A 27,392-nucleotide genomic window follows, 5' to 3' on the forward strand; every position below is an offset into this window, starting at 1 on the left:
CCTTGAATTGGCCATAGCCGATCAGATGGCCCTAGGGGCCGCGGCAGTCTCTGTGATTTATTTTATTTATGGCCTTCTCAGTCTGTTTACCGACACTATACAAATAAAAGATATATAAATTATTGACAGCAATTCAGATATAACAATTGATCATTACAAAGGGGCACCTACAGCAGCACTTTCCTACCCTACCGGCTGAGAGAGTCTCGATGGCAGTGGTTCTTACCCTGGGGTGCCTTGGGACACTTGTTATTAAACAAATATAATAATTGGTAATACCAATAATTGTAATAGTAATATTAATGAGAAATATGTCTGCATCTCTAGTTATATATTACTACATATAATACTAATAATATAATTATTGTTAAGAAATGCACCTGCATCTCTCTGGCTACATGTTACTAAATAAATACTATCATATAATATAATATAATGTTCCATGCACAGAGCTCAGGATTCATACTATACCTTGCATTCACTTCTCTGCAAATGAGTGGCCAGTGCATGGGAGGTGCTTACAATAGCATTGTGATGTCATATTTACTTGTGATGTCATATTACTTGTGATGTCATATTACTTGTGATGTCATATTACTTGTGATGTCATACTACTTGTGATGTCATATTACTTGTGATGTCATAATACATGTTTTTTTTTCCCTTAAAGTGAAACCGCGTCTAATTAAGCAATTTGTGTAAAGGCTAGAATTTATTGTGGATGAACTATATCTGGGTTTGGGGAGGGGAACCTATGTTACTAACTAATAACAATACTGCGCATTCATCTCTGGTTGTATGTTACTAACTAATAAAAATACTGCACGTGTGACTCTGGTTATATATTACTAACTAATAACAATACTGCGCATTCAGCTCTTGTTATCTGTTACAAATAACAATACTGCACATGTAGCTCCGGTTATATGTTACTAATAACAATGCTCCGCATACAGCTCTGGTTATATGTTACTAATAACAATGCTCCGCATACAGCTCTTGTTATATGTTACTAATAACAATACTGCGCATGCAGCTCTGGTTATATGTTACGAACTAATAACAATACTGCACATGAAGCTCTGGTTATATGTTACTAACTAATAACAATACTGCGCATACAGCTCTGGTTATATGTTACTAACTAATAACAATACCGCGCATGATGCTCTGGTTATATGTTACTAACTAATAACAATACTGCGCATACAGCTCTGGTTATATGTTACTAACTAATAACAATACCTCGCATGATGCTCTGGTTATATGTTACTAACTAATAACAATACTGCGCATACAGCTCTGGTTATATGTTACTAACTAATAACAATACCGCGCATGCAGCTCTGGTTATATGTTACTAACTAATAACAATACTGCGCATACAGCTCTGGTTATATGTTACTAACTAATAACAATACTGCGCATACAGCTCTGGTTATATGATACTAACTAATAACAATACTGCGCATACAGCTCTGGTTATATGTTACTAACTAATAACAATACTGCGCATACAGCTCTGGTTATATGTTACTAACTAATAACATTACTGCACATGAAGCTCTGGTTATATGTTACTAACTAATAACAATACTGCGCCTGCAGCTCTAGTTATATGTTACTAACTAATAACAGTACTGCGCATGCAGCTCTGGATATATGTTACTAACTAATAACAATACCGCGCATACAGCTCGGGTTATATGTTACTAACTAATAACATTACTGCACATGAAGCTCTGGTTATATGTTACTAACTAATAACAGTACTTCGCATGCAGCTCTGGTTATATGCTACTAACTAATAACAATACTGCGCCTGCAGCTCTGGTTATATGATACTAACTAATAACAATACTGCGCATACAGCTCTGGTTATATGTTACTAACTAATAACAATACTGCGCATACAGCTCTGGTTATATGTTACTAACTAACAATACTGCGCATACAGCTCTGGTTATATGTTACTAACTAATAACATTACTGCACATGAAGCTCTGGTTATATGTTACTAACTAATAACAATACTGCGCATACAGCTCTGGTTATATGTTACTAACTAATAACAATACTACGCATGCAGCTCTGGTTATATGTTACTAACTAATAACAATACTGCGCATACAGCTCTGGTTATATGTTACTAACTAATAACATTACTGCACATGAAGCTCTGGTTATATGTTACTAACTAATAACAATACTGCGCATACAGCTCTGGTTATAGGTTACTAACTAATAACAATACTGCGCCTGCAGCTCTGGTTATATGTTACTAACTAATAACAATACTACGCATGCAGCTCTGGTTATATGTTACTAACTAATAACAATACTGCGCCTGCAGCTCTGGCTATATGTTACTAACTAATAACAATACTGCGCCTGCAGCTCTGGTTATATGTTACTAACTAATAACAATACTGCCTGCAGCTCTGGTTATATGTTATTAACTAATAACAATACTGCGCATACAGCTCTGGTTATATGTTACTAACTAATAACAATACTGCGCATGCAGCTCTGGTTATATGTTACTAACTAATAACAATACTGCGCCTGCAGCTCTGGTTATATGTTACTAACTAATAACAATACTGCGCATACAGCTCTGGTTATATGTTACTAACTAATAACAATACTGTGCATGCAGCTCTGGTTATATGTTACTAACTAATAACAATACTGCGCATACAGCTCTGGTTATATGTTACTAACTAATAACAATACTGCGCGTACGAGCTGGTTATATGTTACTAACTAATAACAATACTGCGCGTACGAGCTGGTTATATGTTACTAAATAAATAATAATGCATGAAATATAATAAGCATAAATGTGCTTGCAGTATGCTAGTTATACGTTATTAAATAAATATAATAATTGGAAATACCAATAATTTTAATAGTAATATTAATGTGAAATATGTCTGCATCTCTGGTTAAATATTACTACATATAATATTAATAATATAATTATTGTTATGAAATGCACCTGCATCTCTCTGGCTACATGTTAATGAATAAATACAATCATATAATAAATATAATATAATGTTCCATGCACAGAGCTCAGGATTCATACTATACCTTGCATTCACTGCAAATGAGTGGCCTGTGCATGGGAGGAGCTTATAATGACCTTGTGATGTCATATTACTTGTGATGTCATATTACTTGTGATGTCATATTACTTGTGATGTCATAATACATGTTTTTTTCCCCCTTAAAGTGAAACCGCGTCTAATTAAGCAATTTGTGTAAAGGCTAGAATTTATTGTGGATGAACTATATCTGGGTTTGGGGAGGGGAACCTATGTTACTAACTAATAACAATACTGCGCATTCATCTCTGGTTGTATGTTACTAACTAATAAAAATACTGCACGTGTGACTCTGGTTATATATTACTAACTAATAACAATACTGCGCATTCAGCTCTTGTTATCTGTTACAAATAACAATACTGCACATGTAGCTCCGGTTATATGTTACTAATAACAATGCTCCGCATACAGCTCTGGTTATATGTTACTAATAACAATGCTCCGCATACAGCTCTGGTTATATGTTACTAATAACAATGCTCCGCATGCAGCTCTGGTTATATGTTACTAATAACAATACTGCGCATGCAGCTCTGGTTATATGTTACGAACTAATAACAATACTGCACATGAAGCTCTGGTTATATGTTACTAACTAATAACAATACTGCGCATACAGCTCTGGTTATATGTTACTAACTAATAACAATACCGCGCATGATGCTCTGGTTATATGTTACTAACTAATAACAATACTGCGCCTGCAGCTCTAGTTATATGTTACTAACTAATAACAGTACTGCGCATGCTGCTCTGGATATATGTTACTAACTAATAACAATACCGCGCATACAGCTCGGGTTATATGTTACTAACTAATAACATTACTGCACATGAAGCTCTGGTTATATGTTACTAACTAATAACAGTACTGCGCATGCAGCTCTGGTTATATGCTACTAACTAATAACAATACTGCGCCTGCAGCTCTGGTTATATGATACTAACTAATAACAATACTGCGCATACAGCTCTGGTTATATGTTACTAACTAATAACAATACTGCGCATACAGCTCTGGTTATATGTTACTAACTAATAACAATACTGCGCATACAGCTCTGGTTATATGTTACTAACTAATAACATTACTGCACATGAAGCTCTGGTTATATGTTACTAACTAATAACAATACTGCGCATACAGCTCTGGTTATATGTTACTAACTAATAACAATACTACGCATGCAGCTCTGGCTATATGTTACTAACTAATAACAATACTGCGCCTGCAGCTCTGGTTATATGTTACTAACTAATAACAATACTGCCTGCAGCTCTGGTTATATGTTACTAACTAATAACAATACTGTGCATACAGCTCTGGTTATATGTTACTAACTAATAACAATACTGCGCATGCAGCTCTGGTTATATGTTACTAACTAATAACAATACTGCGCCTGCAGCTCTGGTTATATGTTACTAACTAATAACAATACTGCGCATACAGCTCTGGTTATATGTTACTAACTAATAACAATACTGTGCATGCAGCTCTGGTTATATGTTACTAACTAATAACAATACTGCGCATACAGCTCTGGTTATATGTTACTAACTAATAACAATACTGCGCGTACGAGCTGGTTATATGTTACTAACTAATAACAATACTGCGCGTACGAGCTGGTTATATGTTACTAAATAAATAATAATGCATGAAATATAATAAGCATAAATGTGCTTGCAGTATGCTAGTTATACGTTATTAAATAAATATAATAATTGGAAATACCAATAATTTTAATAGTAATATTAATGTGAAATATGTCTGCATCTCTGGTTAAATATTACTACATATAATATTAATAATATAATTATTGTTATGAAATGCACCTGCATCTCTCTGGCTACATGTTAATGAATAAATACAATCATATAATAAATATAATATAATGTTCCATGCACAGAGCTCAGGATTCATACTATACCTTGCATTCACTGCAAATGAGTGGCCTGTGCATGGGAGGAGCTTATAATGACCTTGTGATGTCATATTACTTGTGATGTCATATTACTTGTGATGTCATATTACTTGTGATGTCATATTACTTGTGATGTCATATTACTTGTGATGTCATATTACTTGTGATGTCATAATACATGGTTTTTTTCCCCTTAAAGTGAAACCGCGTCTAATTAAGCAATTTGTGTAAAGGCTAGAATTTATTGTGGATGAACTATATCTGGGTTTGGGGAGGGGAACCTATGTTACTAACTAATAACAATACTGCGCATTCATCTCTGGTTGTATGTTACTAACTAATAAAAATACTGCACGTGTGACTCTGGTTATATATTACTAACTAATAACAATACTGCGCATTCAGCTCTTGTTATCTGTTACAAATAACAATACTGCACATGTAGCTCCGGTTATATGTTCCTAATAACAATGCTCCGCATACAGCTCTGGTTATATGTTACTAATAACAATGCTCCGCATACAGCTCTTGTTATATGTTACTAATAACAATACTGCGCATGCAGCTCTGGTTATATGTTACGAACTAATAACAATACTGCACATGAAGCTCTGGTTATATGTTACTAACTAATAACAATACTGCGCATACAGCTCTGGTTATATGTTACTAACTAATAACAATACCGCGCATGATGCTCTGGTTATATGTTACTAACTAATAACAATACTGCGCATACAGCTCTGGTTATATGTTACTAACTAATAACAATACCTCGCATGATGCTCTGGTTATATGTTACTAACTAATAACAATACTGCGCATACAGCTCTGGTTATATGTTACTAACTAATAACAATACCGCGCATGCAGCTCTGGTTATATGTTACTAACTAATAACAATACTGCGCATACAGCTCTGGTTATATGTTACTAACTAATAACAATACTGCGCATACAGCTCTGGTTATATGATACTAACTAATAACAATACTGCGCATACAGCTCTGGTTATATGTTACTAACTAATAACAATACTGCGCATACAGCTCTGGTTATATGTTACTAACTAATATCATTACTGCACATGAAGCTCTGGTTATATGTTACTAACTAATATCATTACTGCACATGAAGCTCTGGTTATATGTTACTAACTAATAACAATACTGCGCCTGCAGCTCTAGTTATATGTTACTAACTAATAACAATACCGCGCATACAGCTCGGGTTATATGTTACTAACTAATAACATTACTGCACATGAAGCTCTGGTTATATGTTACTAACTAATAACAATACTGCGCCTGCAGCTCTGGTTATATGTTACTAACTAATAACAATACTACGCATGCAGCTCTGGTTATATGTTACTAACTAATAACAATACTACGCATGCAGCTCTGGTTATATGTTACTAACTAATAACAATACTGCGCCTGCAGCTCTGGCTATATGTTACTAACTAATAACAATACTGCGCCTGCAGCTCTGGTTATATGTTACTAACTAATAACAATACTGCCTGCAGCTCTGGTTATATGTTACTAACTAATAACAATACTGCGCATACAGCTCTGGTTATATGTTACTAACTAATAACAATACTGCGCATGCAGCTCTGGTTATATGTTACTAACTAATAACAATACTGCGCCTGCAGCTCTGGTTATATGTTACTAACTAATAACAATACTGCGCATACAGCTCTGGTTATATGTTACTAACTAATAACAATACTGTGCATGCAGCTCTGGTTATATGTTACTAACTAATAACAATACTGCGCATACAGCTCTGGTTATATGTTACTAACTAATAACAATACTGCGCGTACAGCTCTGGTTATATGTTACTAACTAATAACAATACTGCGCATGCAGCTCTGGCTATATGTTACTAACTAATAACAATACTGCGCATACAGCTCTGGTTATATGTTACTAACTAATAACAATACTGCGCGTACGAGCTGGTTATATGTTACTAACTAATAACAATACTGCGCGTACGAGCTGGTTATATGTTACTAAATAAATAATAATGCATGAAATATAATAAGCATAAATGTGCTTGCAGTATGCTAGTTATACGTTATTAAATAAATATAATAATTGGAAATACCAATAATTTTAATAGTAATATTAATGTGAAATATGTCTGCATCTCTGGTTAAATATTACTACATATAATATTAATAATATAATTATTGTTATGAAATGCACCTGCATCTCTCTGGCTACATGTTAATGAATAAATACAATCATATAATAAATATAATATAATGTTCCATGCACAGAGCTCAGGATTCATACTATACCTTGCATTCACTGCAAATGAGTGGCCTGTGCATGGGAGGAGCTTATAATGACCTTGTGATGTCATATAACTTGTGATGTCATATTACTTGTGATGTCATATTACTTGTGATGTCATATTACTTGTGATGTCATATTACTTGTGATGTCATAATACATGTTTTTTTACCCCTTAAAGTGAAACCGCGTCTAATTAAGCAATTTGTGTAAAGGCTAGAATTTATTGTGGATGAACTATATCTGGGTTTGGGGAGGGGAACCTATGTTACTAACTAATAACAATACTGCGCATTCATCTCTGGTTGTATGTTACTAACTAATAAAAATACTGCACGTGTGACTCTGGTTATATATTACTAACTAATAACAATACTGCGCATTCAGCTCTTGTTATCTGTTACAAATAACAATACTGCACATGTAGCTCCGGTTATATGTTACTAATAACAATGCTCCGCATACAGCTCTGGTTATATGTTACTAATAACAATGCTCCGCATACAGCTCTTGTTATATGTTACTAATAACAATACTGCGCATGCAGCTCTGGTTATATGTTACGAACTAATAACAATACTGCACATGAAGCTCTGGTTATATGTTACTAACTAATAACAATACTGTGCATACAGCTCTGGTTATATGTTACTAACTAATAACAATACCGCGCATGATGCTCTGGTTATATGTTACTAACTAATAACAATACTGCGCATACAGCTCTGGTTATATGTTACTAACTAATAACAATACCTCGCATGATGCTCTGGTTATATGTTACTAACTAATAACAATACTGCGCATACAGCTCTGGTTATATGTTACTAACTAATAACAATACCGCGCATGCAGCTCTGGTTATATGTTACTAACTAATAACAATACTGCGCATACAGCTCTGGTTATATGTTACTAACTAATAACAATACTGCGCATACAGCTCTGGTTATATGATACTAACTAATAACAATACTGCGCATACAGCTCTGGTTATATGTTACTAACTAATAACAATACTGCGCATACAGCTCTGGTTATATGTTACTAACTAATAACATTACTGCACATGAAGCTCTGGTTATATGTTACTAACTAATAACAATACTGCGCCTGCAGCTCTAGTTATATGTTACTAACTAATAACAGTACTGCGCATGCAGCTCTGGATATATGTTACTAACTAATAACAATACCGCGCATACAGCTCGGGTTATATGTTACTAACTAATAACATTACTGCACATGAAGCTCTGGTTATATGTTACTAACTAATAACAGTACTGCGCATGCAGCTCTGGTTATATGATACTAACTAATAACAATACTGCGCATACAGCTCTGGTTATATGTTACTAACTAATAACAATACTGCGCATACAGCTCTGGTTATATGTTACTAACTAATAACAATACTGCGCATACAGCTCTGGTTATATGTTACAAACTAATAACATTACTGCACATGAAGCTCTGGTTATATGTTACTAACTAATAACAATACTGCGCATACAGCTCTGGTTATATGTTACTAACTAATAACATTACTGCACATGAAGCTCTGGTTATATGTTACTAACTAATAACAATACTGCGCATACAGCTCTGGTTATAGGTTACTAACTAATAACAATACTGCGCCTGCAGCTCTGGTTATATGTTACTAACTAATAACAATACTACGCATGCAGCTCTGGTTATATGTTACTAACTAATAACAATACTGCGCCTGCAGCTCTGGCTATATGTTACTAACTAATAACAATACTGCGCCTGCAGCTCTGGTTATATGTTACTAACTAATAACAATACTGCCTGCAGCTCTGGTTATATGTTACTAACTAATAACAATACTGCGCATACAGCTCTGGTTATATGTTACTAACTAATAACAATACTGCGCATGCAGCTCTGGTTATATGTTACTAACTAATAACAATACTGCGCCTGCAGCTCTGGTTATATGTTACTAACTAATAACAATACTGCGCATACAGCTCTGGTTATATGTTACTAACTAATAACAATACTGTGCATGCAGCTCTGGTTATATGTTACTAACTAATAACAATACTGCGCATACAGCTCTGGTTATATGTTACTAACTAATAACAATACTGCGCATACGAGCTGGTTATATGTTACTAACTAATAACAATACTGCGCGTACGAGCTGGTTATATGTTACTAAATAAATAATAATGCATGAAATATAATAAGCATAAATGTGCTTGCAGTATGCTAGTTATACGTTATTAAATAAATATAATAATTGGAAATACCAATAATTTTAATAGTAATATTAATGTGAAATATGTCTGCATCTCTGGTTAAATATTACTACATATAATATTAATAATATAATTATTGTTATGAAATGCACCTGCATCTCTCTGGCTACATGTTAATGAATAAATACAACCATATAATAAATATAATATAATGTTCCATGCACAGAGCTCAGGATTCATACTATACCTTGCATTCACTGCAAATGAGTGGCCTGTGCATGGGAGGAGCTTATAATGACCTTGTGATGTCATATTACTTGTGATGTCATATTACTTGTGATGTCATATTACTTGTGATGTCATATTACTTGTGATGTCATAATACATGTTTTTTTTCCCCTTAAAGTGAAACCGCGTCTAATTAAGCAATTTGTGTAAAGGCTAGAATTTATTGTGGATGAACTATATCTGGGTTTGGGGAGGGGAACCTATGTTACTAACTAATAACAATACTGCGCATTCATCTCTGGTTGTATGTTACTAACTAATAAAAATACTGCACGTGTGACTCTGGTTATATATTACTAACTAATAACAATACTGCGCATTCAGCTCTTGTTATCTGTTACAAATAACAATACTGCACATGTAGCTCCGGTTATATGTTACTAATAACAATGCTCCGCATACAGCTCTGGTTATATGTTACTAATAACAATGCTCCGCATACAGCTCTTGTTATATGTTACTAATAACAATACTGCGCATGCAGCTCTGGTTATATGTTACGAACTAATAACAATACTGCACATGAAGCTCTGGTTATATGTTACTAACTAATAACAATACTGCGCATACAGCTCTGGTTATATGTTACTAACTAATAACAATACTGCGCATGCAGCTCTGGTTATATGTTACTAACTAATAACAATACTGCGCATACAGCTCTGGTTATATGTTACTAACTAATAACAATACTGTGCATGCAGCTCTTATTTATATGTTACTAACTAATAACAATACTGCCTGCAGCTCTGGTTATATGTTACTAACTAATAACAATACTGCGCATACAGCTCTGGTTATATGTTACTAACTAATAACAATACTGCGCATACAGCTCTGGTTATATGTTACTAACTAATAACAATACTGTGCATGCAGCTCTTATTTATATGTTACTAACTAATAACAATACTGCCTGCAGCTCTGGTTATATGTTACTAACTAATAACAATACTGCGCATACAGCTCTGGTTATATGTTACTAACTAATAACAATACTGCGCGTACGAGCTGGTTATATGTTACTAACTAATAACAATACTGCGAGTACGAGCTGGTTATATGTTACTAAATAAATAATAATGCATGAAATATAATAAGCATAAATGTGCTTGCAGTATGCTAGTTATACGTTATTAAATAAATATAACAATTGGAAATACCAATAATTTTAATAGTAATATTAATGTGAAATATGTCTGCATCTCTGGTTAAATATTACTACATATAATATTAATAATATAATTATTGTTATGAAATGCACCTGCATCTCTCTGGCTACATGTTAATGAATAAATACAATCATATAATAAATATAATATAATGTTCCATGCACAGAGCTCAGGATTCATACTATACCTTGCATTCACTGCAAATGAGTGGCCAGTGCATGGGAGGCGCTTATAATGACCTTGTGATGTCATATTACTTGTGATGTCATAATACATGTTTTTTTTTTTTTTTTCTTAAAGTGAAACTGCACCTAATTAAGAAAGCTGTTTAAGGGCTAGAAATTATTGCGGGTGAACTATCTCTGGGTTTGGGGAGGGGAAACTTATGGATGACCGGCAATCAGGGTGACGGAGGTCAGAACAGCGATGCCGGTATCCCTAATCAGGAAATCCTGGCAGGCTTCAGTGTTTAGACGGCAGTCAGGATGCCAGCACAAGTATAGCAACCTCTGGCATTTTAACCAAAGGGATGCAGACTGCGTCCCTTGGCGACTCATTTCTTTGTGATTTCTCTTGTCTATAATAAATAAGAAAGGCATTATTGTTTTTAGTGTTCAGTGAATCACATTTGTACCAACCTAAAGTTGTCTGTAGACACACATACCTCCCAACCTGACCCATTCCAGGAGGGACAAAAGGCTCTGCTCCTGGACTTCTTCGCCAGTGGCTATTGCAAAGGTGGGATTGCACCACTGTCTAAAATTCAAATAGGGGAGAAACACCTGCCAGTGATTCATTGACTGTGGAGTTTGGGGTGGCAGTTGTTGCAGGTCCCCTATCTAATTTTTGGACTGTGCTATAGCCCTGCAACTCTCCAACTGCCACTGGCATGCAAGTCCAGGAACAGATCATTTTGTCCCTCTTGGAATGGGTCATGTTGGGAGGTATGGACACATGGTTAAGATTTATTTTTAAACTATGGGACCCTTTCCGACCGATCGGAACGACCAATCGTTTAAACACTTACCGTATGGGCTGTGATGCCCGCGTGTCGTTTGTCGAGCCTGCTGATCCCTTCATCATGCTGATAGAGATCAACGACCCACTGTGCAGGATCATCGCCACATCGTACCATGTTTAAGCATGATGAACGATATGGCCATGTCCCGGCACAGGCATCTCAGCCAATCAGCAGCCGCCCTATTCCACCTGCTCGCCGCTGGCCTCTCTCTGCCTACCAGAGAGGTGCGGGGGTGGAGGGAGCAGCAGACCCCGAACAACCCTGATCATGGCCACACTGAACGATTTGAGTGAACCTCTGTTCCTGGTAAAATTGAAATAAGCTTTCCTTTTCTAAATGCTGCGCCCCCCTTACTCCCCTTTCCATGTAAAAATGTTGGTAGTTTAGTGTCAAAAGTGAATATAGAAGGAATGAGATACATACAGGTGACCGTCGTTTGGGATGATGGTGGTCTGAATCCTGGAGGCGGAAATCCCAGTAGGGATTTGTTAACTAATACTTACCCTCCCCCAATTTCTAGCCCATCCTCTCATCTGCCTACCTCCAACCTCACCCTCCATTTCCTAACTCTAAGTATGCCCCCCTTCTCCACTGCAGCCTTACTCTAAGTCCCCCCCCCCCCAATCCAGTGCCTAAACTCTGTTTCAATATATCTGTGCTACCTTATACTGTACGTGTACTGCACTATGCTTCCCTATACATGTACTGCCCTGTGCTTCCTTATACTGTAAATGTACTGCACTATGCTTCCCTATACATGTGCTGCCCTGTGCTTATGCTGCACTATCTGTGAACACAAATACGTGCTATAGTGGGGGTGTCAGTCTATGATGTCCACAGTCGGTGCTCTTCGCTGCCGTGTAACAACATGTGGCTAGGGGGTTGAGTTTGCTGTCCCTATGCTGCTGAGTGGACAGAGAGGCGGGCATTGAAGAAGGTGTTGTCCATGGGCCTGTGTCGGTGAGAGGGAGGGGTGGTGAATGTAATTTGAATTGGGGTTAGTATTGTGTAGCCAGAACTCTACCTTGTGAGAGCACTGTCCCTTGTTTTGTGCGGCCTTTTGGTCCTTTGGATAGTATGGGATTTCAGGCACACTAGCACTGACCCTGGCTCGACCTAATTGAGGGGGAGGGGGGCGGTTGATGTTGCGGGTTAAATGAGTTCTACCACCTCTCCAGGACCACTTTAACCACTGGGCTGCGGGACACTGCACCTGGCACCACATCTGATTAAATCGTTGTCAAATCGAATGCATTTCACCTCAGATTCCTATCCGATGCGCGGTCCTTCGCACATCGGAGTCAGAGACCTCAAGGCCTGCTCTATAGAATTATCGGAAACACAGGCCTAGCTGCGATCGCATACAATAGATTCGATGTATGTGGTTCCAGATGGACCCGTATTCCCTTCTCCCCTCTGAGAAGTCGCACAGTGTATTGGCACTAGAATTTGACCCCAAAATTTCTGTGATTGAAGTATTTAATCTCGGGATTTCGGGGTTAGACTGTGCATGCCAGGCAGCGTCTGTGCACCGGCTCGGATGCTGTTCCCAAACCGAGCGCATGGCTCTGTGCAGCACGACAGTCAGTGGTCACCCTGTACATGCCGCGCCTCTGCTCTAGGCTGCACCTCCATGTTCCGGCTGCACCACATGCTCTGTTAATGCTGCCACCCGCTCGCTCCCTGAGGCACTGCTGTGGTCTGCTCCGCTCCCGTCCGCCCCACCATGTAAGTAAATGGGTGGGACGGCCAGTATGGGGTGATTGGGCATGTTTTTGTTATTATTTATTAGGGAGGTCCATCCCGGGATTGAGAAGATGCCCTGGGATTGGCATTTCTAATTGTCACCTTAGGACAGGGGTCAATGTTTACTGCAATAGTAGATGCTGTGTTATGTCATGTCATTATTACATGTTTAATTGTGTGAAATATATTGTATGTTTCCTTTGTAGAATCAGCTGGAGTCTGCTCCCCCACATGAGCTGAAGAACATGTTCACCCTCCTGCACGAGATACTGGTATGTACATATGATGCCTCTATAACTCTGTGGGGAACAGTTATCGCGAAGCCTGTGTTCTCTCCAAACTGGGAATCCTGTGCAAAGAAGATCCGCTCTCCTTTTGCATAAAGTGCTAGCACCTCATTACATTCTGCCCCTGTTCTTCTCCACGATAGGCCAAATAGAACCACCTCTGATTTACGGAAAGTGCAGATTTTTTTCAACACTTCTCCATTAAAAAAAAACAAAAAACATTTGTCCAATTGTTGTGTAATCCTGCGGCAAAAAAAAAAAATCCCCACTTTTGGCAAATCGGAGGCTGTTCTATACAATAAAATGTATGGGCCCAAATGGAATAGAACATCCACCTAAATGTGTTATTCTGAAACATGATGTGCTCAGTCCGCAGTGTAATCCTATGAAAGGTAGATGTGGCCAGTTTGGGTTTGATTTCTCAATTGAAGCACGGCTTTCTTTCTTTTGTGAGCCAAAAACGGGAATTAAATTTCTTTCTTTCTTCAAGGTGATGGAAGATCCGGTCCAGTTGCAAAGGCTTCAGTTTACGTTTGAATCCGACGGGTTGTTGGGTAAGTCCGCAAACCGAATCATTTCCCATCTTGTTGCCCTGTGCTCCCGGCTGTTATCTGCTTGTTTTGGATTATGCCGTTATCTCCCTATAGATCAGCCTTGACCACCAAATGTTCCCTCTCCTTCCACAGCACTGATGCACCACAGTAACCATGTAGACAGCAGTCGCTGCTACCAGTGCGTGAAGTTCTTGGTCACTCTGGCCCAGAAGTAAGTGTAACCCCAGTGTGCTGGGTAAAATCCTCCGCTCGGGCTGCCTGTCTTCATAGTTGCACTTGCACACACTACATCTGAAGAATGTTTGTCTTTTTGTATTAGACATACAGATGGAGCCGGGCTCCCTCGCTGGCGAATCGCCAGACTGTCTCCGCTGGCGATCCGCGAGCAGCCCGGCGTCCATCTGACTGAGATGCGCGCGTCTCCGTTTCCGGGCGGTGGGGCGATGGGAACCCTGTCAGTCTCCGCTTCAGGGAGACTGACAGGGTTAGGGGAGGCGGTGGGGGGGGGGATTCTGCCGCCATCCCCTGCAAAGACAACGCGGTTCCATCTGTAGGAGGAGCCCAGCAGCAAAACATTCCAGGTGGCTGCGGTCCGTCTCTTCTCCCGGCAGTGACACTTGCAGCCTTGAGAGGATGAGACAGCCCCTGTGCCTCTGGCTGCACTGATCTCCTGGCCCTGCACATCTTGCCCGCCGGTCCCCACAAACAATGTTCACCCTAGCCCCCATCAGGAGGCCAATCCCGGGAATTAAAAAATGGTGCGGGATTGGGCACCCTAATACTAATGTTGGGAATATGAAGGCACAGGACATGGAAGCGGTTACATGTGGCTCACTGATAACTAAGGAGTGCATTATCCAGTGTAATACCGATGTTTCCTGCGTCTGCTCAGGACATTTATAGTTAATAATATTTCTCATTATAGTAATATATAAAGCACATATTATACAGCCCTTTAGGTTTCTGTAACCTACTAGTATGTATTTAAAATGTGGTAACAAGTGGAAGTACCACATGCTGGGAAAACATACAAACCTTACACAGATGATTGCCCCGCTTGTAATCCAACCCACAACCTCCGTGCTGTGAGGCAGCATTGCTATTATTGTTATCCCCGGAAAGAGTCTGTCTGACGCTACGGCTATGTTCTCATGCATCGTTGCTGCAGTGATACCTAACAGCCCGTCTTTCCACGTTAGGTTGCGTGAAATATTTCTAGCTCTGAGCGTTGGGTTTTTTTTGCATTTTTTTTCCTGTTGATCATCGGCACAATGACCCGAGGCAACGCTAGACTGCTGACTAATTTGATATGACCTTCGTGCGTCTGAGTCTATGATTTTTTTTTTTCATTATCAAACGTGATCGTGTATATGTATCAGATTATTCAGCGCAGTCTCCTTGTGCATCCTGGCCACACTATGTTGCGACAAAGACATATTTTGTCAAAAATGGCGTAATCAGAGGCTTGTCGAGCCAATTTTGTGAGTTGTGGCGTAGCCGGAACCTTCCTTACAGTGTATTGTGATATCTCTGTGTTCTGAAAGCCGTTGATGTGTAAGTTTTCTTTGCACTTCGTTTGCTTAACAGGTGTCCGGCTGCTAAGGAGTATTTCAAAGAAAACTCTCATCATTGGAGCTGGGCCGTGCAGTGGTTACAGAAGAAGGTACAGTACACAGATCCATATACCCAGCTGTGGCCTCTGGTTCTGCAGTGTATATCTAGATTGCAACAAATACAGTCACGGCTCCCGGGGTCTCTACAGTTCCTCTCATAAAGCCACCTAGTGGCAACTGAAAGCTCTGATGTGGCGGCTCCTGACATTTGTGGCAGATTCTATGGAAATCTTATTCTACGTAGCAACAGCTGTAACCATGGGACAAATTGTGTCCCACACAGAGACTGAGGTGGAGGAAGGGATGTCCATGTATCTGTAACCAGACACGGGAGCATCACAGCAACTGTGTCTACTAACTCGGCTGCACTGACGTGGTCTGCTGTGTTCAGATGGACAGTGTCCGCTTCAGTAGGGCTGGCGCAATGTCCGATGGTGTGGTTCTGTACGGATATCCGCAGATGAACACTACAGCTGTGACAATAGTGTGCACCTATGGAGCTATGTCCATAATTATAGATCCTTTGTAAGTAGTTTCATATTGCAATGGTCAGCGGGGACAATACGCCCATCTGAGACTTTCCGATTTCTTGTAGAGATCATGAAGTGAAGCTGTGGTACGCGAAGCAGTGATTTAAATAAAACAACCAGTGTATCGTTTTAGGAAGTTTCTGTACACTAGATAATGTCACAGATGTGGAGGCTGATGCGCAGTAAGACTGGAATGTAACTGCATTAGCCCCGTGTTCATCTTCACAACTAAAGGGGGCGATTTGTGAGCGTTGCTTTTAATAAGAGAGCACTGGATAATAACAGTGGAGATTACAGGTCCTATGTGTCTGTAAGAAAGCTCTGATCCTGGATGATTTACTGTGCGGTTCCCATTTCAGATGTCCGAGCACTGCTGGGCTCCGCAGAGTAATGTGTCTAACGAGACTTCTACAGCGAAGACTTTCCAACGGACCATCTCCGCACAGGTACGGTATGGGCATACGGCTAAGGGCTCGGGATTGGGGGATGATAGATTAGTGACATGCAGATCTAAGCACTGCATAAATGTGTTAGGTAGTGAGTAGCACTGTACTGGGAGAGTAGAACGGTTGTATGATCACTGATTGCTGCTTTGCTGCAGGATACATTGGCCTATGCCACCGCCCTGCTAAATGAGAAGGACCAGTCAGGAAGCAGCAATGGGTCGGAGAGCAGCCCAGCCAATGAGAATGGAGAGAGGAGTATGCAGCAGGTGAGAGTTCTGTTCTTTTACTACTAACATGTTGTGTATTGTTTGGGTATCACCATAACACCTGTAGTGTTCATCCATGTCGTGCCTGGGAGAAGGTGGAATGGAAAAGACACACAGACAAGTCTGTTATATAATGTATATTGGCCAATAGGGGGCAGGCAGGATGTCCTGCTGTAAGATTGGATTCATCTGATTGTTTTTTTTTTTTTCTTTGACCTGAGTGTGGTAACTTATGAGAATGCTGAATAGCAAGGCTGTACCACATCTAGCCTGAATGTTTTGTGTAGTTTCAGAGAGGCTCAGTCATCTACTAGATCAGGGCTGGGCAACACCGGCCCTCCAGATGTTGATGAACTACACATCCCAGCATGCCTTGCATCAGTTTCAGCATGGCCACATAGCAAAACTAATGCAAAGCATCCTGGGATGTGTAGTTCATTAACATCTGGAGGGCTGGTGTTGCCCAGCCCTGTACTAGATGCTGCCTCACTTATCCAGCTGTGCTCCTCATATAATGATGCTGCCTCACTTATCCAGCTGTGGTCCTCATATAATGATGCTGCCTCACTTGTCCAGCTGTGCTCCTCATAATGATGCTGCCTCACTTATCCAGCTGTGCTCCTCATATAAGGATGCTGCCTCACTTATCCAGCTGTGCTCCTCATAATGATGCTGCCTCACTTATCCAGCTGTGCTCCTCATATAATGATGCGGCCTCACTTGTCCAGCTGTGCTCCTCATAATGATGCTGCCTCACTTATCCAGCTGTGCTCCTCATATAATGATGCGGCCTCACTTGTCCAGCTGTGCTCCTCATAATGATGCTGCCTCACTTATCCAGCTGTGCTCCTCATATAATGATGCTGCCTCACTTATCCAGCTGTGCTCCTCATATGGTGATTCTGCCTTGCTTGTCCATCTGTGCTCCTCATATAGTGATGCTGCCTTACTTATCCAACTGTGCTCCTCATATGAAGATGCTGCCTCACTTATCAAGCTGTGCTCCTCATACAAGAATGCTGCCTCACTTATCCAGCTGTGTTACTCATATAATGATGCTGCCTTACTTATCCAGCTGTGCTTCTCATACAAGAATGCTGCCTCGCTTATCCAGCTGTGCTGCTCATACAAGGATGCTGCCTCACTTATCCAGCTGTGCTCATCATATAATGATGCTGCCTCACTTATCCCGCTGTGCTCCTCATATAAGGATGCTGCCTCACTTATCCAGCTGTGCTCCTCATATAAGGATGCTGCCTTACTTATCCAGCTGTGCTCCTCATATAATGATGCTGCCTCACTTATCCAGCTGTGCTCCTCATATAATGATGCGGCCTCACTTGTCCAGCTGTGCTCCTCATAATGATGCTGCCTCACTTATCCAGCTGTGCTCCTCATATAATGATGCTGCCTCACTTATCCAGCTGTGCTCCTCATATGGTGATTCTGCCTTGCTTGTCCATCTGTGCTCCTCATATAGTGATGCTGCCTTACTTATCCAGCTGTGCTCCTCATATAGTGATGCTGCCTTACTTATCCAACTGTGCTCCTCATATGAAGATGCTGCCTCACTTATCAAGCTGTGCTCCTCATACAAGAATGCTGCCTCACTTATCCAGCTGTGTTACTCATATAATGATGCTGCCTTACTTATCCAGCTGTGCTTCTCATACAAGAATGCTGCCTCGCTTATCCAGCTGTGCTGCTCATACAAGGATGCTGCCTCACTTATCCAGCTGTGCTCATCATATAATGATGCTGCCTCACTTATCCCGCTGTGCTCCTCATATAAGGATGCTGCCTCACTTATCCAGCTGTGCTCCTCATATAAGGATGCTGCCTTACTTATTATATTGACTGTTGTAACGTGCTTGACTGTGGGTAGAACAGAGAATAAGTAAAACGGGTATACAAGACCTACAAAATGAATGTGTGAGGTTGGAGGGGGTCATGCTCAGGAGCGTTTCATTACAATTAGCTGATAAAACTGAGGAGCTGAGACAAGAGGAATAAGGATTGCTCACAGTGGAGATGGGACAGTCACCAGGGTATTACGGCCCCCATACACTATGTGATTTGGGCCTGATTTCACCTGAATTCAACGGATCGGGCCGCAAATTAGGACCAAATCGCATATGTATGACACCCGATGCATGGTACCGTGCGGATCGGAGGCACATCGTGTGTGCTTTGTAGCTCCCATGATATATCGCATCCCATGTGGGGACTCTGGAGCCTAGCAGTGGGATGCTGGGAGTTGGCGGGAAAACACAGAGGAGGGGGACACCGCAAGCTGGTGGGGGAAGGGCAAAAAATAAATAAAACAAAAACATACAAATGAATGGAAAGCCACTGATTGGCTGAGAGCTCTCTCCAGCCATTCATCGGCTTCCCAAATGGGAGGCAGCTGATTGGCTAAGAGTTCTCATCCAGTCAGTGGCTACCCATTCATTTGTTTAAGGTATTTTTATTTTTTTTTTGCAGCCTGGCTCACCATGAACTCTCCTGCCCGGCTCCTTCTACCTGCAGCTCCCTAGGAGTTACATGTGATAAATCACGATTTATCACATGCAAAACTTGGCACATCAAGTGCCTAATCGTATTTGAGCCATCCCATGGAGCTGCCGAGGAAATCCGGTTCGGACAAGTCAACCTAATGCTAGAGGAGAGACTGAGCAAGAGTTATAGGGAATTTTATAGTTCCAACATGAGAAGATGTTTCTGCCTGTAAAAGCCGTTAGTGAGGGGCGTACAGGGAGTAGATGCATTGGTGGACAAAGGTGGATGGTATGTTAGAGGGAGGAAATGGACGCTGGGGGTGCATGAGAATTTGTCTTTTCAATAAGGCCAAGTGTTTTTTTTTTATTTAACATCATGTTAAATTTATGTACTGTTTAATAGAAAAAAAGGTATTATTCAAGCGTTCAATGGAGGGTATATCACTTAAAGCACTTTATCATTTTGTAATTTTGTCTATTTTAGGGCCCTGACTCTCCAATGATAATTGGAGAACCAAAAAGTGACCTTGAGGACGTTGACCCCTAAACGTGTTCCCCAGTTACAGAAGGGGAAAGGATTGTTGCGCTGTGATATGAATGCACTTTGAGAACCACAACAGATTCATCCTAACATTTCCACTGGAGTCAACAGCCCAGTACGTTCTACGGGGTTCTTCCTGAGAGGCGACTTACCTAGACCCACTCAAGGCCATATCTGGAACGTCTTAAACCGGACTTTATTATTGCTGCAAAAAAAAAAAAAAATAGAGGAATAAAAACAAAGTATTTTTGTCAAGATTTTATTGAAAATCAAAAACAAAAAAGGAACGCCTGGAAAGTGGTCGAATATTTTTTTTTTCTTTTTAGTTCGCAAGCGTTGAAGGAGTGAATGTACAGTTGTTGCTTTTTCTGTAATGCTGCGACGATTTCATTTGGTTTTATACGAAATATTAAAAAGAGAAAAATCTTGACTGATTTTAGGTGCATACACAGCTTTTTAATCTTTCAATATTAGGAATATTAAAATGATGTAAAAATGTGTAAGACTTAACCTTGTACAAATTTAGTTTGCAACGGATCTTTTAAAGAGGAAAAAAATAATAATAATGATACTTTGTATTTAATATGTCTCCCAAAACTTGTATATTGCCATAGGAACCTGCATCATCAGACATTCGCCCTAGAACACCGGACACCTACTCAACGATAAGGCGAATGTTTTTTTTTGTGGGTTGGACTATCAATTCGCTAGCAGCTGGTGACTTCACAGAGGCGTGTGCTATACATTGTGCCTCTTACCTCAGTGATGTCACTTGTACCTAATAAATGATAGGCTGAATATTTCTACAACCCATCAAGGGACTCTATCACTTATGTGCAGTAGACGTGAAACCAAACAGGTTCCTGTAGGTTGGATTAGAAGGAAATATAGGAGAAATTTACGTTGTACAGAGCTGCCAAATCTGAATTTTTGTACATTTTTTTTTTTTGTACAATTTTTTTGGTTTTCTTTTTAAAGTCTTGGAGATTGGAAAAAGGAGTTGGGGCATTTCGATGTATATCATTGAATTGGTCAGTTAGACCCAGAACATTTCTCCAGAACTTCTTACCCTCTCGTGCAACCTTTTACCATAGAATTGTTTTCTCTTGAACATTTAAATCTTACTACACTGTGCTGCGTTATTTAGAAACAGAGAGCAGGAATGCCCATTTCTTCGCAAATGTGATTTTCTTTTCACAGTACGGAATTTACAGAAGAACGAAGCTGTAAAATTCTTAAGCAAATCGTACCGAAACGTTTTTAAGAAATCCACCCCATTTGACGCACTTTATCCAGAACATTTCTCTTTGCCCGTAATCCGAGACGCAACAGGAGCCAGAAAACGGCTACGCCGAAGTGCTGGGCTTGAGAGAGCGCCTCGCTTCTTTATAGGACATTTTTGGGTCATGGACTTGTAAGTAGTTTTGTCAACTCCTGCCTTAAGCACACAGAGACATATTGATCAAAGCTCAGTCTGGCCATGGAGCCCAGTCATTGATGCCGGCTATACATTTTCTGGGACATTAGTTTATATTCCCTGCGCAGAATGAATGTTAAATGGTGCGAAGATTGGATTTGATTTATGTAATATATAATGATATCAATATATACTTTCTCAGTAACTGGAATTTGCTGGATCCCATCCTACAAGATCAGGCAATGGCAACTCTGGGTTTGGGATCTCTTATATTAGAAGGCCCCAGACAATGATTTGTATGTTTTGTGCCAATTATTTTTTATTGATTGTGTTGTATATTTTCTTGATTTGTTGCACTGATACTTAATTTTTTAGGTCTTCTCTTTCCCAATAAATGCACCATATTATACAAAATACCCTTCCACCTGGGAGGATGTTCAAGTTCTTCTGCCTTACTAATCCACTGCCTTTCCCTATTGTTCCCAAATCATACTGCATTCTGTTCATACGGTAGTCACTGGAAAAGATATTGGGGGACAACGTACCAAATGTTCTAAAACACAGGTCCTCAAACAGTTCATGTTTTCCAGGTCACTTAGCTGGGCACAGGCGACCTTGAAAAGATGAACTGTTTAGGGTCCTGAGGACCGAGTTTGAGAACATCTGTTCTGAAGAAATCCTCATATGTCTAGCCCACAGGTTCTCAAACTCGGTCCTCAGGAACCCACACAGTGCATGTTTTGCAGGTCTCCTCACAGTATAACATGTGAGATAATTAACTACACCTTTGGATCTTTTAAAATGTGTCAATGTGTAATGAATGCACATGTGCAACTGCCGGGAGACCTGGGAAAAAGTGAACTGGGTGCGGTCCTGAGGTGCCAAATTTGAGAATCCCTGGTCTAGCCACGATACATGTAGGGTGAGTTGCCTGATCCCGTGTAGCTCTGCTAAGGTCTGTTTTTGGTTGTGGCAGAAAACGCTATTTGAACACAACACAATGCGACTAGGATATACCAGGAGACTGCTGATTCATGTGATAGACACACACACACACACACACACACACACACACACACACACTATACAAGTGTCATGAGTCTGTACAAGGAGCATAACAGAATTTCTCTTAAAACCTTCTTTCTATAACAGAATTTAGATTGGAAAAAAGCTGCAGCTCTTACATTGTATCCTCTTGTGTACAGACTCACAGACTCCGTCTTACAGATATGAAAGTCATTTATCACGTTAATCAGCACATAATCCTTGTGGGTACTAGTTGCTTTGCATTACGATTTAGACACATTTCTTCTTCAGGTTTTATGTTCCCCACAGGGTGATATTGGGTTTGTAGGTGGATCCATAGGACTGGGCTCCAATCAGCAAAGCTTTGAGATGTCCTAGGATGCACAGCACCTCTCCCCTATAACCCCACCTCCATGCTCAGCTCCTCCAGTTTTTTGATGGTGAAGCAATCCCTCAAGAGTTTTACTTTGAAACTTGCATTTGACTGAAGAGCTTTCAGCTCTGGGTAAAAGGTCCTCTATATTTAAGAGGCTGCTTTCCAGAAATACTCTCCCACCTGAGGATTGTAAGTTATGGGAGACACCCCTCTCCCCCAGTCGATTCCCATGTAATCTGAGTAAACCTTCTGTGCTCCCTGTTACCACAGGGCCTCCCTTAAAGGAACCTATGGACAGGCGAATGGAACCATGCACAAAGCCATTTTACCAGGGCTTTAAGATGCATCAGAGGATGCCAGACTGTGTCACTCATATCAGACAGGCTTCCTTATACGTTAAGGAATCTGTACGATGCTGGTATATTGGCTGCTCAGGCTTCTGCCAAGTCTATACTGGTATGTTGTGTTTTGTGATTACGACCCTGATAGGCTGATTTGGTGTCTAAAAAGACCCTAGAAATTTTCCCTTTAAAAGCAGAATTATTGTTAGGGGAGGAGCTTACAGTCCATGTGTCTTCCTGTACCTCTTCCACATGTCAACCTAATGACTGTCTAACAACTTTCTGTTGACCAACTGATCCACAACCCCTCCATTTTGCCATCCTAATGTATTGTACATGTAAATTAAAAGATTACTTTTAGATTTGATTTATTTGATCACACAATTATTTTTATTTGAGCACTTTTTTCTTAAGGTGGTGGGAACAGCCATGGGTACCAGATTTACGCCAAGTTTTGCCAATCTGTATATGGGCCACTTTGAGGAGGAGTTTGTGTGGAATGGACTCTTTGGTGTGGATCTGGTATACTATGGCCATTACAGTGATGATTTGATTATAATTTGGAAAGGGGATGAGCAGCAGGCACACAATTTTGTTTCTCACTTGAATACTAATAATTATAATCTCACTTACACTCATTGTTTTGATCACCACACTGATAACTTTCTTCATTTAACAATTTCTGCGGAGAGCTCCTTGGTATCTATATCCATGATCACTTATAAAAAGAAGGTTGATACAAACAATTTCTTACACTATACAAATAGTAATTATAAACCATGGTTGAGAAATATACCGCTTAGTCAGCTGAATACAGTTTGTAGAAATTGTTCAGATGTCGGAACAATTAAAATACAAGCAAATGAGATGTGCAATGATTTCGAGAGCAGAGGTTACCCTTGGAAATTCTAGATGCCACCTATAATAAAAGTCTAATTTAATTGTCTTTAAAAGAAAAAGGTACTCTTTACCTAGAACGGCGACCATCGTATGCACTAAAAAACGGGTGTGATGCCCGCGATTTCCCATAGGGATCAATGTTAAAAGTGAGATTGGACGCGATTTTAGTGTTCAATGCCTCAATACCCGCGATTTTTCCATAGGAAACCATGTTAAATGGGCCACAGAGCCCAAATAGTCACCCTAAAGTCTGAAATGGCCCCCACAATTGTTAACGCCACCCCACGATCAACGTCAACCCGAAGCGTGGCGAGCGCAGCGGTACGCGTCCTCCGACCTTTTCATACCCCCACTATCCATACCCCCAAAAAAACTTTTATTAAAATGATGATTACGTTATATATATATATATATATATATATATATATATATATACATACATACATACATATACACACACACACACACACACATAAACTACTTATCTATTAAAAGCTTAGATCCTTGAGAATAATAACAAAAAATTCTCATGAGATAAATACAGAGTATTTCTATATTCTCTGAGAACACTGATGAGTAAACAAATCCTAGTGGCAGAATGGTTCCGTACATAACCTGCCAAGCAAAAGGTTCATTTTGAGCCACAAACATATTTTGCACATTTTTTTTATATGAATTTGTATAACAATTGATAGATTTTTTATGTTATTATAATAGATGTGTTGATCCATATAGAGATCTGTATATGTTGTTCTCTGTGAAAATAGAAGTCTTTTTGAAATACCTGCAATGTACTGATTACAAATGGATCCATTATGTGCATTTGAGAGGCAAATGATTGCCACATCTGTTACAAATTTATCTGGCCCAATTGAAAATGAAGGTAACTTTAAACACTGGTTATATCAGGGCTTTCAGCCCAATGTGAATTCACTCTTTAAAAAAAGCTCAGCAGATGAGCAAAACGCATTGGTGGACTACATTCAGGATTTACAAATTGCACCAGCCTTAATTTGTCCACTGCCCAAAGAAAACCCTGGACACTCAGGTCAACTTGGGCAGCCCAGTCTCTACTCCTCTGCCAACGATCTCGAAATTACATTGCCGAAACACCTGCAAGTTTCTGCTGGAGTGAGAGACAGCGGCAGCGCAGGTGAGAGACGCGACTGTCACACGCTGACATCTCCCACACAGAGATGCCTGCAAGCACCAGCCGAAGCCGGGAGCAACTTCGCAGGTCAGACGCGATGGCTTTCTTCAACACCTTCCTCCCCTAAGTCTCCAGGCATGCGGCTTCCATTCCAACGCAGGTCACCCCGCTGGAGGTCCCGAGTCCCGGAACCACGCGGGTATTAACAGTGTACCATGCTGTCCACTCAACAGAGCCCACATAAACGGAAACTGTTGTTTATATTTGTCATCATTCAGGATGCCCATGAGACTTTGATACTTATACAAAAATAAGCTGGAAAATGGACATTGTTTACTAAATAATGCACTTTTAATTTCACCTATGATTTTATTGCTTCATCAGTATTATTATTCTAAATACATTGCCCAGAGGCGTAACTATTATAAACCATGGTTGAGAAATATACCGCTTAGTCTCTGAATATTTAGAGAAAGGTTTGTCAGTCGCACAGAGGTAGATTTATTGTAACAAACGGGTGGACCCTCATAGCATAATTGATTAATTGAATATATGTAAATGCGAGGGTGTGCTACCAGAGGCACAGACAGGATATTTTAAGGAGGACAGAAAAGAGTGCCTTTTCTTGGTGCACCTAGAGAAATAATACTTAGTAAAACATCACTTTTATTGAGTTCATTTAAAATAGTTGCGAAGATATAAAAAGGACTGGACAACACGTAAGACAACAAATAGTGATTTTTAAAAAGGATAAGAATCCTCACCTAGCGGGACCCCACTACCCGTTATCACCGTTATTATTTATAATAGATATAGTGTGGCACAGAAGACTTGTTTATATTACCAAAGTCATGTAATGTGGATAACTCAGGTTTGTAACTTTATCATATACAATGTATCACAATAGTCCTGAGGCTCACTTAGTGCAGCCACCAGCACGCGCTTGAACACGGATGTGATGCCGTTTCAGCGCTGCTGTTAGGCTTGCTGGAGCCAGTAGTTCCACAACCTGCGTTCCAACCGCAGAGCTGAGTCTGAGGTGTGCCTGTGTGCACTCCCTCGCTCATGTGGATCTAGAACAGGCAGGGACACACACGGCTCTGGCGCCAGAGACCGTGTCAGTGTACTGATTGGGGACCGTGTCCAACGGAAACCCCAATGTAGCCAACAACAAATATATATACAGTTTGTAAGTGGGGAGGGGAAAGTGGGGTATTAGACACACTAGGTGTGTAGTTAGTCGAGCGTACGCTTTCGCAAAAAAGCTTCCTCAGTTAGTTTGAATAGAATAGTTTCTATTAGTTAGAACAGTTTGTAGAAATTGTTCAGATGTTGGAACAATTAAAATACAAGCAAATGAGATGTGCAATGATTTTGAGAGCAGAGGTTACCCCGTGGAAATTCTAGATGCCGCCTATAATAAAAGTCTAATTTAATGGTCCTTAAAAGAAAAAAACAGAAACAACAATACAGAGTATTATTCTAAATACATTGCCCAGAGGCGTAACTCTGTGAGACAATGGAGTCATCTGCCACCGGCTCCTGCTCCCAAGGGGGCACCTCTCCCCTGCAAGTTTGAATTAGTTAATTGAAAGCCATTGATACCGCTTCTGTGGCTGACTCCACCTCCTAG

At 40.0% G+C, this 27,392-nt stretch overlaps 1 protein-coding gene across 2 annotated transcripts in view; it reads left to right on the forward strand.

The window, feature by feature from the left end:
- USP24 (ubiquitin specific peptidase 24) overlaps window positions 1–22,380 on the forward strand; it is a 130,115-nt gene extending 107,735 nt beyond the window's left edge. For both annotated transcript variants that reach the window (XM_083157587.1, XM_083157588.1), the window contains exons 61-67: window positions 14,021–14,086; window positions 14,592–14,655; window positions 14,788–14,866; window positions 16,243–16,318; window positions 17,158–17,244; window positions 17,400–17,510; window positions 20,493–22,380. In XM_083157587.1, the coding sequence (XP_083013713.1) occupies window positions 14,021–14,086; window positions 14,592–14,655; window positions 14,788–14,866; window positions 16,243–16,318; window positions 17,158–17,244; window positions 17,400–17,510; window positions 20,493–20,555 (546 nt within the window). In that variant the 3' untranslated portion in view covers window positions 20,556–22,380. The remainder of the gene's footprint in view (window positions 1–14,020; window positions 14,087–14,591; window positions 14,656–14,787; window positions 14,867–16,242; window positions 16,319–17,157; window positions 17,245–17,399; window positions 17,511–20,492) is intronic.
- The last annotated feature ends 5,012 nt before the right edge of the window (window positions 22,381–27,392 follow it).

The sequence above is a fragment of the Crinia signifera genome, chromosome 8 (assembly GCF_055691185.1).
Source record: "Crinia signifera chromosome 8, ASM5569118v1, whole genome shotgun sequence".
Lineage (NCBI taxonomy): Eukaryota > Metazoa > Chordata > Amphibia > Anura > Myobatrachidae > Crinia > Crinia signifera.